The 17,079-nt window shown below is 47.8% G+C and overlaps 1 protein-coding gene across 6 annotated transcripts in view; it reads left to right on the plus strand.

The window, feature by feature from the left end:
* Positions 1-4,758: 4,758 nt before the first annotated feature.
* Positions 4,759-17,079, plus strand: part of RBFOX2 (RNA binding fox-1 homolog 2) — a 171,084-nt gene continuing 158,763 nt past the window's right edge. For all 6 annotated transcript variants that reach the window (XM_038154573.1, XM_038154572.1, XM_038154580.1 and 3 more), the window contains exon 1: positions 4,759-5,248. In XM_038154573.1, coding sequence (XP_038010501.1) covers positions 5,054-5,248 — 195 coding nt within the window. In that variant the 5' untranslated portion in view covers positions 4,759-5,053. The remainder of the gene's footprint in view (positions 5,249-17,079) is intronic.

Genomic DNA, 17,079 nt, shown 5'->3' on the forward strand with positions numbered 1-17,079 from the left:
ATTTTGTGTCTAAGAATGCACTTTCAGAAGCTTTCCAATGAACCAATTAGGGAGGAAGAATCAGCCTCAGCTCCAGAGATCTGTAGTAAACTGAGTTGTAGCTAAAGGGCCATAATAAACAGGGTGCTTCACTGAAAACAAACAGGAGTTACGTGATAACCCGCAACCCCCCCCCCCCCCCGTTCAGTTCCACGATGTGCCCAGCCACCACAGAGAATGTTTTGCTTTGTCCTTTGCTCTATCTGCCTGTTACACCAGGAATGAACGTTGCCTCCAGCGGGGCATTTGCCCTTCTCAAGCTGTGCGGCCTCCAGCCTATTTGGAAATGCGCAGTTGCAAATAATGATTGGTATTCTCTCTCTGTCGGTATGCCCGTGTAAGCTGAATATGTCAGGCTGCTACAGACTCGTGTCTGAGAGAGGAGAGGGTGGAACAGCCCTGAGATGTGCAGCCAGGCCACTGGAGGACTGCATCCACAGCAGCCACTGCCGGCCCCTTGATGTGGACTCCAGCCTTCAGCAACCTCTAGTTCACCCACGACAGGCAGCCGAGGGGAATAAGCGCCAGGTAATTCCCAAGTACTGGATCCCTGGCATCCAGTGGGTAGGGGAGAGCCAATGAGGTTTTTTTCCTTCTTGTCTGTGTCCCCATGAAGGGTGGTACCTCTGAGGCTCACACTGTTTTTCTTGGTCATTATCTCCGTCTTATTTTTCCAGTCAGCCCTGCCATCTCAACAGGAAAACAAGAGACCCTTCATCTCCCAAATGTGCTCTTCACACACCCTTCTGCTATTACATGTTTTTAGGATATAGAGGGATGCCCTTTCATGTTAGAAGTGCTGAAGGACCTACTTTATTCCCCATGCCCCCAGGCATAAGCAGTGCAGGCAGATGGCATTTTTATGCTAATTGCATCCATGCAGGTAACTGCATCTGCGCTGCAGGTGCCATCCTGCTTTAGCAGCATTGGGACACCTGAAATGCCACACCTGCTGTACAGCCTGATGCCCCACAGAACCACAGACCAAACAAACAGCAATCATAAATGTACTGCAGCCATGTTTGCAGGAAACAGGAAAATGAGTCAGGAAGGTTTTGCTCTGAGCTCGCTGGTGGATTCCCAGCTGCTGACACTGCTGCCTTGCTGGAGTGCCGAGGTGCTTGGAGGCGTTTGCTGAAGCCAGGTGTCCTCATTGCAAGAGGTGGCACTGGGAAAAGACTGGGTGCATTGTGGGTGCTGGCCTAGTGACTGACAGCTGCCAGCACCTTTGCGTCACAGTGACATATTGATGTTGGCATCGTGCTGCTGCTTGGGCACTGGCATCCTCCTGGCACACGGTTTGGGCCAGGTGACAAGGTCTTTGGATTTTGCTGACAAAGGTTATGTATTTTCAGCTGTGTGCTAATTGGTTACAAGAAAAGGCAGCTTCTGCTGGTAAAATTTTGTAGCAAACTGCTGGCCTGAGATAAGGAAGAAGAAACATTTACCCACAGTAGTTACTACTGAAAGCTGTCACTGCTTCCAGCGAAACCAGGTCCAAAGTCCAGGCTGAAACTTTACCTTGGTGGCACTTTATCACCTGTGGGAGCACTACTGTGAGAACAGCATTTGGCTCCAGAGGTTTGTCTGACTGGACAGGAACAGCAGGAATGAGCAGGGTTAGGCACGGTGCTGGACCCCACCTGACCCACTTAGCAGAGAGACAAAATCCTCCAGGAAGGAGAGGAACAAAGCTGCTGGAGGCTGAAAGGGCAAGAGGGAGCTGGTCAGCAGGGTGAGGCATGGTGTGTAGATGATGGAAACAGCAAGAAACAGTTCTCAGTTGTGGTGGTGGAGAGAAGACATTTGCTTTGAAGTGTCTCTGTATGATTTCTATGCCTTAGAGCCAAAGGCTAGTAACTGAGTTTGTGCCTATCTTCATGCCTGTGCCTTAGAACCTTCATGAGTCACTGCCTCTGCTCCATCCAAACATCTTCTGGGACCCAGCCCTTTGTACTTCCACAGAAGTACAAAGTTTCACACACATCACATCCTGATGCCATCTGATTTCCAGCCCAGCGGGAGTACCAGCACGTTTCTCCAAGGAATCTCTTCAGAAGGTATCCTTCTTAGGGGAGGAAACCACCACAATTTTATTCTACAATTGTATGAATCTGTTCAGGAAAGATAAACTCTTCATGCCAGCTTCTGGGAGCTCTCTGCAAGAATAACATTTCTTAGGATTGCCTCTCTTTGATCTGTCAAAGACAAAGGGCTGGTGAGCACTCTGCAAACTTGCCCATGAAATCACAGCACACAGGAGCCTTTAGCAAGAGTGCTGTGCAGCAGAAGGGTTAACAGAGGAGTCAGCTGTCTATTTAGTATGTCTCAGATGTCACATACAAATACCTAAAAGGCAGCTGGGTTGTGTGAAAGGAAATCAGCGGATTAAGATTGTGTCTCAACTCAAAAGCTTTTTTGTGACTTCAGGAATGCCTCATATCCCATCTGTTAAACAGAGATAATACCTATCCCACAAACATACCATGAAGATAAATTAATTAATCTTATTTTAAGAGGAAATGGAAAGATCTGGATAAATAGTAGTATGCAGTGATACGGCAGCAGTGTCAGAAAGCTGACAATGGCACAGTGCATGGTGGTGGCAGCTGCAGGTCACTTGGGTAGGAGGGCACAGGATCCCCCTCAGCTCTTTTCACCTGCACCATAACTCAGGGTGCTCCCCTGGCAGGCTGCACACCACAGCCAGCTGAAAATGCCTCACCAAGGGATGTGCCTACGGCACTGCCAGCTCTGCCAGGAGCTGCTCTGCAGCACAGACCAAGTGCACACAGGATGCAAGGGAGAACTGGCAGCAGCTTTGGCACCTGCATGGCAGGAGATGGTGGAAATGGGGTTAGGAGAAGGAAAAGAGAAAAATGGAAGCTGGGCACCATAATGCAACTCCTTTCTTTGATATTCCCAAGGGAAGTGTCAGACAGACACTCAATTACCACAGTGAGAGGAGTGTTCCCAAGATTTCTCTCCGAACTGTTTATTCCTAACTTGTCTGAAGGTTGAAGCCTACTGCAGCTCCTCACAGGCAATACCTTAACCTGGACCATTCATGCAGAATTCCTTGTCAAAAGTAGGGGGGGAAAGAGAAATAAAGAAATAAAGAAACGCTGTTTTTCTCTGTGTGAGCAGCATCCCCGTCATAAGAATTTCAGCTTCTTTCCAAACCAAGAATGGACTGAACATGTTCCTTCAGTGTTGTTTGACAGTCTGGCTCATTTTATCAAACCCAGTCAAGATGAATGAGACGTGTTTACCCTTGGTGGGTGAGCAAAGAAAAGCTGCATGTAATTGTCTTCTGGGTGCCTGCCACTCTGTGGGGATTTACAATCATTTCAAAAAAAAGAGATTTCCTCCGTCACTGGAGGAGACAAGCTGGCACCTCAGCAGAAAACATACCACCTAAAATAGCTTTCAATGTGGCCTTGAAAACTATTTTTGGATGAGGAAAAATGTGGTGTAAGGGAAGACTGGAGTCATGTTTGGTAACTGTCACTCAAAACTAGAGGCTCCACAATTTCATGAAGATCAACAGATGTACAGCATATACAGGGGATATGGAACACTAAGATAATCTAACTGGTCCCCAGGCTTTGTTACACATGGTGATATTTGAAAAGTCAAGAAAGGCTTCCTCACACTGACCAACTCTATTTTTAGTTTCTTCCTTTTTCTCCAAATTGTTGGCAGGCAGGAGTGTCATTCCCATCCCATAATCAAGCCAACCACAGATTTGTATTATGATCTGTGGATTAGTTCTCCATCAAGTTGCCATGGCTTCCATATTATGTTCAGGACAACACAGGCTGCCTAAGCCTTCCTCATTCTACAGCAGATACTGTCCTTAGTGCTACCAAACAGCAGCTGAATAATAAAATCAACTTTATGATTTGGTTGAGGATCCCAAATTTGTTCCTCAAGATCAAATACATGGAGACACACAAAAGGGCTCATGAAATAGGCTTTGGGTTCTTGCAGACTGGTGTCTCCATCTGGTTAGAAATCATATGCAGCGGAAAAAATAAGGAGATATATTTATATGTATATCAGTGCAGGAAAAGCCCACGGAGGCCATTAGGGACAGGAAACCAGAGCAGCCCCTTTTTCAAGGAATCAGATGTGCTCTGGGGCTGCGAGGTGAGCCCGGGAGTGGAGTGAGGTGCAGGGAGGAGGCCTGGAAAAGGCCGGAAAGAGCACAATGCACCGAGTGATGCGAGGTTGCGCTGAGCAGGGATACGGGGCTACGGAGCTGGGCAGCACATCCCCTGCTGCTGGATCCTCCTGAAGCGGGGGTTCAAGCCAGTACCCATCACCCCAGATTCACCTCAGTTCCTAATGGAAGCTCTGCGGAAACCTCACGCCGAAAGGCAACTCTGCGCCAGCGGGGCCGGGATCAAGCCGGCCCGTGACGAGGGACCCGCCTCAGCCCGAGGGCTGGGTGCCCCGCACTCCGGCCAACGCGACCGCCGCAGCCCCGCCGGGGGTCCCGCACCCACCGCGGGCGCCCAGAGGGCGGTCGCGGCCCGACCCGCGGCGAGCTGCGCGCAGCCCCGCTGCCGAGCGCGGAGCGGTGGGGCCGAGGCGCCCGCTCCAGCGGCCATTTCCCGCCGCCCCGTGCGGCTCCGCGGCGCCCGGAGCCCCGCGCCGGCCCCGCCCCGCCCCGCCCCGCCCCGCGCTCCGCCCCGCCCCGCCCCGCCCCGCCCCGCCCGGCGCCGCCGCCGCCGCCGAAGGTTTCCGAGCGGGGGTCGCGCTGCTCCGGCGGCGTTTCCGGAGATTGCCGAGGGGCTCCGGCCCCTCCCCAGCCGCCGCCGAGCCCGTGACCGAGGCGCTCCGGTGGGTCGGAGCCCGGCGCGCCCGCTGCTGCTCCGGTCGCGGCGCGGGGCTCGCCGCCCTCCTCCTTCTCCTCCCGCTGCTCCCGCTCTCCTCCGGCAGCGCCGGGCGCCGCGGTGACCGAGCGGGGCGATCGGGGCGGGGGGCGGCCGGGGCTCCGGCGGCGCGGATGGCGGAGGGCGGCCAGCCCCCGCAGCAGCAGCAGCCACAGCCGCAGCTCCTGGCCGGCGGCGGCGCGGGGTCCGCCCGCGGCGTGAAGCGGGAGCCGGAGCTGGAGCAGCCCATGCCCGGCGGGGACGGCGCAGAGGGCGGCCACAGCAAGCGGCTGCGGACAGAGGCGGAGGCCGACGGCGGCGGCATGCAGGTAGCGGGCAGGGCCGGGCCGTCCCCGGTTCTCCCTCCCCGGGGCTCGGCCGGGCCGGGCCGCGTTTGATTTCGGTTTGCGGGATTCGGCGCGTTGCGCTCGGGCGTGCGGCCCTTTCCCCGCGGGCAGCCGGGCGAGCGCGGCTCCCCCCGGGCTCCCCGGGCCGAGCCCGGCGGCTCCTGGGGCACAGCCCGGCACGTGGGGCGGCGGCGCGGAGCCCGGCAGGAGCCGCCGCCCGGTCCGGCGCCCCGGGCACCGCAGGGCAGCCCGGGGAGGCCGCGGTGTCGGGGTCGGGTGCGCGGCACCGGCAGCGCTCCGGGCCCGGCGGGGTTTACGCGCGGCGTTTGGGCACACCAGGAGAAATCCCAGGTGCTGCTCGGGAAGGGGAGAAGCGGAGTAGTGGGGCGTCTTCTAGGTTGGTTCAGAGTCCCACGTTTCTGTAGTCTCCTGCCAGTGCGGTTTGATCGTCCCCAAAACATCGCTTGTTTCAGGTGCGTTGGCCTTTGTGTTTGTGGGGTGATGCTGCCAAGGTGTTTCTGCCTCCCTTTGTCTGGGTGTTGTTGAGGGTTGTTTTATTATGGCACTTGCACTGGCCTTTTCTGCTTTTGTCTCTCGTGATGAGAATATCAGAGCTCTTTGGAAGCAGATTTATTCATCTGAGCTTGTTTCTCTTCTCACCTTTCCCGGGGTTGGTAAGCGCTCCTGGCTTCCCAAAGGGAACATCCTTTTCTTTCCGTGGTGCTTCTCATCAAGATGCCCTATGCTGGCCAGCACTCTTCCCTTTTTGTTTCTCAGGCTGTCCCCAGTTTTCATGCTCAAGAATTATTTTTTTAAACAGCTTGCAGCAGGAAGGTTTTGTTTGTGGTTCTGTCTGATGTTCAGCCTTTCATGGTGGTCCCTCTACCCCACAGCATCAGGTTTTCCCAAGTGTGATGGTGTGGCCTGAGCGCTTGCTGGAGCTTTGTACCCAAGTGCTGCTGCTTGTGCTCTCCCTAGGGCCAGTGAAAATCGTGCAGTGCTCTTTTATCCCTTGAAGTAGTGTGTTCTCCTACATGTAGGTGTCAGGTGTGACTCAGGCAATGTGTACAATTGCAAGGAGAAAGATGCTCAGCATTGGAGTGTTTATACTCGGTGTGTCAGTGTGTCTTGCTGTGAGTTATGAATGAGCGCACAAGCATGGTGATGTGAAATTCTTCCAGCTCTTCAGAGTTGAACTGAGGCAGAGATCCTGTGTAGTTACAGAAGATGCACCAGTTTACCCTGCATATAGTGGTTTAACTGGCTGTTTTTGATATAAATCTGGGTAAATCAACTGAAAATTGCCCAGGAAGAGACTTGGGCTGGCTTAGCAAAAGTCTGTTGTTTTTTGTTTTGGTTTGGTTTTTTGTTTGGTTTTGTTTGTTTGTTTTAATTGCAAATTAGTACAATTTCTCTACAGATAAAAGACTCCCCTCTATATTTACATTGAAAAGTGTCTTGTCTGTTCAATTAATAATGCAGGATGGTAAGATTGCAGTGTTCAGCCATGGGGCTACAACAGTGTGTGTGTAAAGCAGTGTGTGTAATGCTGGTGGTCATGATAGTAGGGATTGATTGTGGAATTTATTTGCAGAAAGCTGGGGTTTATTTCTTTACCAAATAGTGGGAAACAGCGGAGAAATTAGGTGCAGTGCAACTAGCAGAACCCAGTTTTTAGGCGTGTCTGTAGTTGGTGTAGCTGTTCTTCAGATTAGGACACCCATACTGTACTTATTTGGCATCCTTAATTTTAATCTTTCCATATGTATGTATATGGAAAAAATTTTTGATCTTTTTATTATAAAAGATGAAAACAAACATATGTGTGTGTATGTATATGTAAATACATACCATCCTTTGGAACTAGGTGATCTTTAAGGTCCTTTCTAACCAAGCTATTCTATAATTCTATGTCCAGAAGTTTCCCTTGACTTTTTTTTAGTTTTAAAAAGTGTAGTTTATGTATTTGGAGAGGAATCTTCTCATGTTTGCAAGCAAGAAGTACCAAATTAGAAGCCAAACTTACCTATAACATCAGAGGTAGGAAAAATATGTTCTTTAATGTTTGGGAAATTCGGTATCTTTTTCCTTAAAAGACAAAACACAAGATTGCCCTTCATAAGGATTTCTGTTCAGATAGTACCTTCTTTTGAAGTACCTTATTTTAGAAGAACAGCTTCTTTTTAGTAAATCTTGTATGTTTAACTGTATGTAATGCTTACAAAAGGAATAAAGCGCCTGTTCTTTGATGTTTTTTTTCCTTCCCTCTCCTATGTACTAGAGGCTTTCTGAAAGTTGGAAATAAGACCAGCAACCGTTGTACCTTGTTTTTCCTGGAGATCCTGTCAATTTTCTACTTCCTGTTCCAGAGCCACGGGTTGTTGCTGTGTAAACTTGGTGACCTCGTGTCTCTGGGCTGATAGCGAGGAATCACGGAATGCTATGCCCACCACTATTTCTTCTTTGAATAACCTGTACCTATATCCTACTCAATGGCTCAGGATATAAACACAGTGTGTAATGCTGAAATAAATCATTTAGCTGTAGAAATTACTAATGTAGCTGTAAAACTAGTAGATTTTTTGGAGGTCTATTAGCATGAAATATCAAACTAGGCTATAGGAAGATAAGATAGTAGCTAGTTATTAATACCTTGGGGCTGGGGGTGCCTGAAAGCTTCGAATAGCCCTTAGATTTACTGGGCTTCTTATTTTCTGCTGTCTCAGGCCAGCATGCTCAGACAGCTTATGCAGTTAGGGTTTCATTATCTAATCCATCTTTGATCAGGCTGGATAAATGGTGTTTGGCCAGTGCTGATCTTGTTAGGAGGGTGGTGTAAAGCTGCTTGAGTTGGGATTGGGACAAATCGGATCATGGCTGCTATCTGCTTCTGGGACATACTTCAGCTAATCGTGGCGTGGGAGGAAAAGGTCTACCAGGAACTGCTGGGTTTTAGCTCTCTCTGTTCCAAAAATCCCAAAAGTCAAATGCTACCGGCCAGGAATGTCACCTGGAAGTATTTGGATAGGTTTATAAGCTTTGGAAGTAAAGGGCCCCAAAGGTACTGCTGATTTAACTGTATAAATACTAGCAAGGAACTACCTCATGCTCTGTTTGCTGACTTGGATGATTGAATCATTTGGATCAGCTTGCTGATCTGGGTAAAAATAATGCCTAACACACGGGAGAAGACAAAAAAAGACAGTTATATTAGCCTGAGTCACTTGTGAAACTGCACTGAAATGCAGTTGTTGATGCAGCTGTATTTCTTATCAGAAAATACTGACTGCTGCACAGATGGAAGAGAAAGTACCCTTGCAACAATCTCTTTCCTCCTCTGTTCCTTGTGTGAGGAAAGATGAGAAGTGTTGTGGCTAGCTGGGAAGTGTCCCTTTCTCCTTCAAACTGCAGACATGGGTGTAATTCCAGGGTGTTGTTTTTGTCTTCCCCTTCTAGGTGCTAGAGGTATACCAGACAGTTTACTGCTGAAAAAGTTACTAAAATATCATTCCCTTGTTTTGCATGGGGTGGAATGAGTTAATCAGCTCCTCTTTTAGTCCCCAAGCTGAATTTTGAGTTAACTTTTTTTATGGGGTCTAGGCTGGTTAGTAAATTAAATTCATGGTAATACATGGGTGGTATTAGATGCAAGGTGTGAACAGAGGTGATCCTTGTTCCTCTTTCATGAATGACTTGTGTGCTCAGTATCCCTGAGTATTTGGGAGAATTACTTTTCTTGCAACCGTGAGCATGGCCGGCTGATCAGGACAGATAGTTAATGCAGCTGTGGTCTGTGCCTTGCCCAGTCCACACAAACCTTCAGTGGCAGCAATGAGTGGTGACTTTGTGTTGTCGTTCAGCCATGTCAGCACAGGGTTCATAAAGATGACTAGTGGTGTTGAGATCAGTCCCCTGTGACTAAAAGATGATGTAATAGATAATAAGTCTTAGCTCCACAAGAAAGTCTGTGGTTTCTCATCCTACCGTGAGCCAGAAGATGGTCTGTGACACCCTCTACCAGCCTGACTTCTTTCCAGCACAGTGACTGGAAACCTTGAACTGCAGGGTGCCACAGAAAGGGGAGAGTGGGGACATGAGTGGTGCTTCATGACAGCCGGTGTCCTTGTTCAAGCTGTGGCCTGTTTGTGGTGCTCCAGAGGATGGCAAGAAATCAGTCTGCTGATAATTTCTAGATAGGTTTGGGTTTACAAGTTAGAGGACTGACTGGGGTTGTAATCAAGATAGGGGCAGTGAATAACAGCTTTTGTGCTGTGAGGCACCCTTTGGAAGTCTGTATTTTTAAATCTTACAGAAGAGAACATGTAGTTCCAGTAAATTGTGGAAAAGCTGTGTAATCAGGTTAGCTTTTTCCTCCCTCTTATTTTTCATGGCATGGCTGTCTTTGTAAAGAGATGCAGAGCAGTGCAGGGGATACAAGATATTATAGTACAAGAAATGAAGTTCCAATCTTTCAATCCCTGCCTTGGATCCAGGATGAGGTTTCCTAGGATGCTGTTTCGACAGAGAATTGCTGATGTGATGAGATGTAATGAATCACTTCTAAGTTTGTTGTTGTTTCTCTGTTTGCTTTTGCCCTTTGTTTTTTTAAATATTTGAATATTATGAGTTAGACTTTACACAGTCTGGGAACACTTAGAAAATCTCCAGTTCAAAGAAAACCTTTGGCCAACAGACTGAAAGTTAGGATTTTAGAGTTGTTAAGAGTGCTTTAATGTTGGCTCTTTTCTTGCCATATTCAGGAAGATGGAAAGCCCAAGTGAAGTATTCTGCATGCTTTAGTACTCCTCCCCGCTCTCTCAGTATTTCTCTGTAGTTTCCAGAGGTTTGTGTTCAAAGGTGATGGCCACGTTTGTGAGGTTGGAAGCCAAACAGAGATCTGGCTCTACTGGAAATGGTTTCCTTCTGCATATGTGTACCAGCTGTAGACATAAGCCTTTTATTTTTCCTTTCAGAATTCTTGTTTAGAAACATGAGTGCTCTGGTATTTTGCAGGAGGCCTGGTCTCTCCCTTGTATGTTGGAAAGGTTGCCCACCTAGTGAATTTGGAGCAGCTCCCAGGCACATCCTGTGCAATACCCTCTGTCAGCTGTTCCTCCCAGTGATGCAGCAAGCAGGGCCCCTGCCTTGCCCTTCTGCATTGGGGGTTTGCACTTCTGTGTTCAAGGTTGTCTCAAAGATGGGCTGGTCACTGAACGTTTAGCAGCTGTGTTCCTGCACTGGCTTCGTGCTTCACTGTGACCGCCCTTTCAGCCACTGCTGCGGTGAGGCTGGTGGCAGCAGGAGCACCAGAACACATGAGATGCAAAGGAGGCAGCAGTAAAATAAAATAAAATGAATCAACTGCTTTGTTTGCAGTAGAGGTAGGGAAGCCAAACTTAAGTTGAGATGGATCTGAATGGGATTCTGTGTGTGGTCTGTGGCCCCCTGGAAACTGCTGCTGAAGGACATACCCCTGTTAGCTTGGAAAAATAAAGCCTGTTGTTAGCAGTGTTTGGTTGGCTGCACAGAAACCTCTGTCCCTCTGGAAAATGTAGGAATCACGTTAGTTGAAGATGTTTTATAACCTGTCACTCATGCTGCTGACTTGCCTTGTGGCACTCAGTTTTTGTGTGAAGTGAAAGAGAAGGGCAGATGTTTTTGTTGTCTGGAAATCTCTTATTTAATTTGCCCGTCTCTGATATTACTTGACCTTCTGTCTGTGTGTTTGCTGTTGAAATGCAGTGGCTGAGGGATCAGAGGAACATCCAGAAGAGAAGTGAGAGAAGCAATTAGAGGTAACGAGTTCCAGTTCATTGGAGCATTCTGTTGATCTACATTTTACAGTGGTATTGAGTGGACACCCGAGTGTAGCTGTCATGAGATAATCCCAATGTTTAGGGATTAGAGCTGCTTGACTGCATTTTGGGCCTTAACTCCCTTTGCTCTCCAGTAAATTTAATTTTGCCCGCAATCTTTTGTAAATTCAGTTTGAAAGATGTGTATACATTTTCCCCAGCATGCTTCTCCCTCCCTCCCTCTGCTTTGCTTTCTTGCATGCATCTCATTTTTTCCAGGTTGAGTTAGAGATATTTGTAGGAGCCAAGTCCAGCGATGGCAGGGACTGGATGAAAGAGTCCTCACCAGTCCTGGACCATGCCACCCTCCTGACCCTGCAGTGTTCCCTGTCAGGGCTCTGCCAAGCTGTCCTGCTGAGCTGTGTCTGGCTACCTCTCCTATAGGAAAGCTTTGCTGAGAAAGGCCACATAGTTTTCTAGATTTCTAACCTGTGTTCTGGGTTCTGGAAGATTTCCAGAGTGTTTGTGAACCATTCCAGTCTCTCTCTCATTTGGCTTGTCACACATATATAGCATCTATCTAAACCACCCCTGCCAGCTGTCTTGCTGGACCAAAGGAAATGGGATTCCAACTCCTTAGCAGTGACACAAGGTATATAAGTGGCCACAAAGAAAGGAAGGTCATATACAAAAGACCCTGTGTTTAATGAGCAGCATCAGCTGAACTAGAGCTGGATCCAGCATCAGCTTGGGCAGAGCAGGAAACTTTGGCAGTTTCTGTCAGCTCACTTGGTGCGACATTGGTGTTCAGTCAGCTATACCATTGTGCCAGCTTCTAACCTTTGGAGCGTGGGCAGAGGGTACTTGTGGTTCACACTGATTAGAAAAGAGGTAATGAGATCTTCTACTTGGATAGGACAGTGGGATTCAGGCTGGCATGTTTTTGAAGTGGCTGTGTGTTACTGGGCCTTTGTCTAGGAGAGTTTGTAGTGCAGAAGGATTGGATGCTTGCTTTGAGGAGCATGGAATAGAAGCACTTGTTGCTTTTCTTGCATGACTTTATGGCGTTTTATCTGCTCATAATTGCCTCAGCAATAATGCAGGTATTAGCATAGAGATCAGGAAGAAGCTGCACCAGTTAAGGGGCAAAAATCCCTCATCATGTCAGCACTGTGCATAGCTAAATTTATTTTAATAGAGAGGCTAAAGAATCAACCTTATGTGGCTTTTCTGTGTGTCACAAATATCAAAATATGCTCCCCAGAGGCCTTTGAGGCCTTGGAATCTGGATCTGGCTCAGGTTTCTTCAAGGGACTGGAGCACTGTGCACTTTAAACTGAGGCTTTCTGCACAGCTTTCCCACTGCTATTTCTGTAGGAGATTCTTGCAGACATTTAGAGTGGTTGTCACTGTTGAGGGTGATGCCCAGGAAGAAAATACCACCAAGGCATCACTAAAAAGCCTTGATTTAGTGCTGTGTGGGCTGAAGGGAGGCTCTAGCTGGGATCCTGGTGCTATAAATTGCTGCTTGTGGTTGCCGTTCTGCCCGGATAGGGGTGGGAAGGTTGCCTTTCCTCCAGCCTGCTCACTGACCTCAGGCAGTGAGGTGGAGGGAAGGCCAGGCTCTGCCCAGCTGCAGGGCTGGGCACCTTCTTCCTGGGTCCCTGGATCTGCAAGCGGAGTAGCCAAGCATGTCTCTCCAAGCAGCTCCAGTGGGAGATCATGCTGCTGAGCCATCTCTGTCTGGCTCTTTGATTTTATTCTGTTCTGTGTCTTTGCTTCCCTTTTGTGGAAAGAAGAAACGAGGGGAAGTGTAAGTAATGGCTTCTTCGTTACCCTTTGTACTCTGCTGTCCTGGAAAGCAGGTCCATCAGAAGGCTCTTTCCTACCCTTATTTCATGTTAAAAGCCCTGTGGAGCTTTGGAGCAAAGCTGGACCAGGATTGAGTAGGTCTTGTAGGTGCTTCTCCTTGCCTATAGGCACTAGTTTTTGAAGCTCAGCTTTGGAGTGACCTGGGGTTCTTCCTGGGATTCAAGACCCCTCTCTGAGTGGTGCTGCTTCTGCTCTCATGAGTAGGACCAGCCACCCAGCCTGGGGAGATCCAAAAGGTTCATTCAGAGAAGGAAGCCTAGGCTGTGATGTTGCTGCAGCAGATGGAACCGTGGGGTATACCAAAGGAAATGGGGGCTGGCAGCATGCTATGGGCAGATGTCCTGGGGCTGGTGGCATGTATGAGGGTAGGAGACAGGTGTTTATGTTACAGTGGCCTCAGGAATTATTTGAATCATGAGGGAAACTGAGGCAATAAAGTGTATGCAACACTACTGCTGATTTGCAGCAGCAGATCTGGATGTCTCTTGGACAGCCTGCAGGAGAATCCAGCTGGCTTCTGAAGCACCTGCCCATCCTGTTGTTCCTTTTTGTCCAAAGCAGAAGTTGAAGTGTGTGGAAATGCAGAATGCTCTCAGTGCGCTAGTTCTAGGAAGAGGTGTGCAACTCTGCAGTGGTGCTGGAGTTATGTTTGTCCTGGGTGGTCTGGAACTGCAGGTGCTGTCTCCTCCTTGCAGAGGATTGAGGAGACAGAGAATCTGCCAGGCTGAGAACCTGTGCATGGCAAGCTGCAACTGGGGAGACTTTAATTCCTGGTGCATCCGCACTGGAGGGGCTGGAACTCGTAGCCAGTAACTGCCCTGCAGGAGAGTGTGACAAGAAGGCATCATGTGAGGTCATAATTATGTGGTCATAACTTTGTTTTTGGAGATGACTTCATCTCCGCAAGTGCAACAAATGGATGGTGCTCACTGAGGCACTATTCAACTTAATGTAACCAGTTAAAATGGTTGTAAGGTCAGGTTTTGGACTATCCAATATTTAATTCCTTCTCTTTCATCTCATGTATGACCCCAAACTGAATATACTGCAGATAACCTAAACCTTGTACTGAATACAGACCTATTAATTTTTAATGGTCTCTTCTACAGTACTCACCGCTGTAGTGAGGGTGTTTCGCAGGTGCTAATGATTTTATTTTTTAGTTTCCTGAGAGGTACAAAAGGTATACTGTGTCTTACTGTGGGAGTGGGGAATTGAAGTACCTGGTAGTAAGACCAGTTATGCCAAAAAAAGGATTGACATTTACAATCTAATTTATTTTTATTTGGGTTTTTGATTGTAGCTGGGTTTGTATTTTTTTTATTGAGGTCAGATTTTGGTGATGTTCTAATCCTTGATCTACAGCTCTCTACAACTTCCTCTATATATATACGCGCATATATATGCACATATGATGCCTGCTGCTTCCATAGACTGATCCTTGAGGGTGTCATGTTGGGTAAATGCACAGTGATGTTGTCTTTATCTTAAAACCCAGCAGAATAGCTTGAATTAAGGAGATTGGTCAGCATCAGAGTGATATTTTACTTGGAAGATTAGGTTTGAAATCTAACAAACTTTTTAAGTAGAATGGATGCTGCTTGTCTTAAACTACGAAACCACCTAACTTTTGGTTTCTGCAGCTGTTTATACTGCTCAGAACACAGCACTTTTTAGGCTTGAATGAAGCAGGAATTAGGAAAAAGTAGCACATAATCCTGATTTATTGTAACATCCCTGCACATGAGGAAACGCTGGAAGTTGCATGGATAGTTGCTATTTTTTAATTTGCAGCCTTTGACTTTTGTAGTTGCTATTTTAGGAGAGAATGCAGCTACACTGCCTTTTGAGTTAAAAAGCATGTTTTGGTCTGTTCAGAAGCAAAGAGCTGCTGTGTGGACAGCAAAGGCAAGAACTGGCCTCTGACCCATCCCTGTGCTGGCTCCCAGTGGGGACTGGCACCTCTCCCCCTTTCCCTGGAGCACAGCTCTCAGTGTGGTTGCTTGTGGGGTTAGCAAGGATGACAGAGGCATGTCTGCTGAGGAGACTTCATGACACATTAGGGCTGCAAAGGAATCCTGGCACTTGGGATACAGATGTCTCGGGTGAAAAGTACCTGGTTGATCATGGACTTGGTATTTCCTTTTTGTTTGCTGAATAATGAGTCCTTCATGCATCCCATCACTGCCTGCTTTTTATTGCTTCTTCATGGGTGTTCAGTTCTCCTTACCTGAGTAAAGGGGGGGCCACCAGAATTGTGTTATAGGGCTGGGGTTTTGTCATCTTCAGAGAGCCCCAGACAACAAGCCTAGTTTTGGGCTGGATGTCTGATCTTACTGCTAGGATTGTCAGACTACAACATTGGAAGTAGTATAAAGCTGTAGGGGAGGAATAAACACCCCATCCCACTGCTTTTTGGAAAGAGGATATGAAGACTGACCTGGTAATGCCTTCTTTGTGCCTCTGCATGCATTATGAGAATTCCCATTGCCTTGAAGTGAGGGGAGAAGATGAAGCTGGTGTCCTCTCCAAAGCTCACATGAATCCAGTGGAGACTTGGCATCTGCTAGTGTCACCGGCTGGATCTATCAGGTTTTTCCCAATCTGACCTTTATACCTAACCACTTCTTGGAAAAGTCTGACTTCCTGGGCTGGTTAGATTTCCCTAAGAGTGGTGGTCTACATGCCAAGTGCCTCATGTAGTGAGAGCTGAGGTGAGGTGTCACAGTCACAGACAGAGGAGACAAGGCCATCGTTGTCGATCGTGGGATGGACTGAGCAGGAGGTGATAGTGGCATTTGGGAACAGTGCTGTCTGTGTGATGGTTAGATGTCAACCACGGGCCAGAGAACACTTCAGAGAGGAGGAGAATGTAAAAGGAAATGGACCAACTGTGGATTTTCATTGTCAGATAGAGACGCTTACAGTGGAACTTTACTCTGTAGTGTTTCCATCTGTTGTGGTTTAATCTTAGCTGGCAACTAAGCCCCACACAGCTGCTCACTCCTTCCCGCTGGGATGGGAGAGAGAATCAGAAGACTAAAAGTAAAAAAACTTGTGGGTTGAGATAAGTGCAGTTTAACAGGTAAAGCAAAAGTGGTGCATGCAAGGAATTCCTTTGTCACCGCTTCCCATGGGCAGGCAGGCATTCAGCCATCTCCAGGGAAAGCGGGGATCCATCATTTGTAATGGTGATTTGGGAAGACAGACTTCACTCTGAATGTCTCCCCTTTCTCTTTCTTCCCTCAGCTTTATATGTTGAGCATGATGCCATGTGGTATGGCATATATCTTGGGTCAGCTGGGGCCAGCTGTCCTGGCTGCAACTCTTGTGCACCCCAGCCTCCTCACTGATGGAGTGAAGCAGAAAAGGCCTTGACTCTGTGTAAGCACTGCTCAGCAGTAACTAAAACATCCCTGAATTATCAACACTGTTTCCAGCACAAATCCAAAACACAGCCCCATAATAGCTACTGTGAAGAAAATTAACTCTATGAAAGCCAAAACCAGCATACAATCTGTCCATTCCTTCTCTCAGTGCCCACTTGTGACCCATCAGTGCTGTTGTGATGGATGTGGTGAATGAGGCTAAGACCGATATTTGAGTATATCAGTATTTGACCACCTGATACTTGTCTATATACATATATATATGTCTCTTTGTGGCTTTGACAGAAAATTGAAATTATGTTCATAGTTAGGTCTGGTTTTTATGTTTGTCTCTGTCCCCTAATTAGACCCTTCCAGGAAAGGCTTGCTGCATTTCACCATCTTGCCTGATGCCTTCTGGCTTTCAACACGAATATCATATGATCAGGGCCAAATGCTACAGCTTCAGAAAAATAAGTTTTATCTGTTAAATCACAAATTAGCACCACTAAGAAGTCTTCACGCTTTGTGTTCTGTCTTGAAACCTCTCTGTCTATAGGTCTGATAACATATCTGAGTGGATCTCTCTCTTTCAGCCAGACCAATGTATAAGTTCTCCTGGGGATAGTTGTTTCCCATGGGGGAAGGTGTTGACTTGAGTAGATGGAAGTGCTGTGAGACTTCCTGTGTGTGTGTGTTTTCCTCCTGTTATTTATTGTTTAAAGGGTTAAGTAAGAATTCTTTCTTCGCTGGTCAGTGGGTTGATGTTTTCATCTTG

This window comes from Motacilla alba, chromosome 1A, assembly GCF_015832195.1.
Source record: "Motacilla alba alba isolate MOTALB_02 chromosome 1A, Motacilla_alba_V1.0_pri, whole genome shotgun sequence".
Lineage (NCBI taxonomy): Eukaryota > Metazoa > Chordata > Aves > Passeriformes > Motacillidae > Motacilla > Motacilla alba.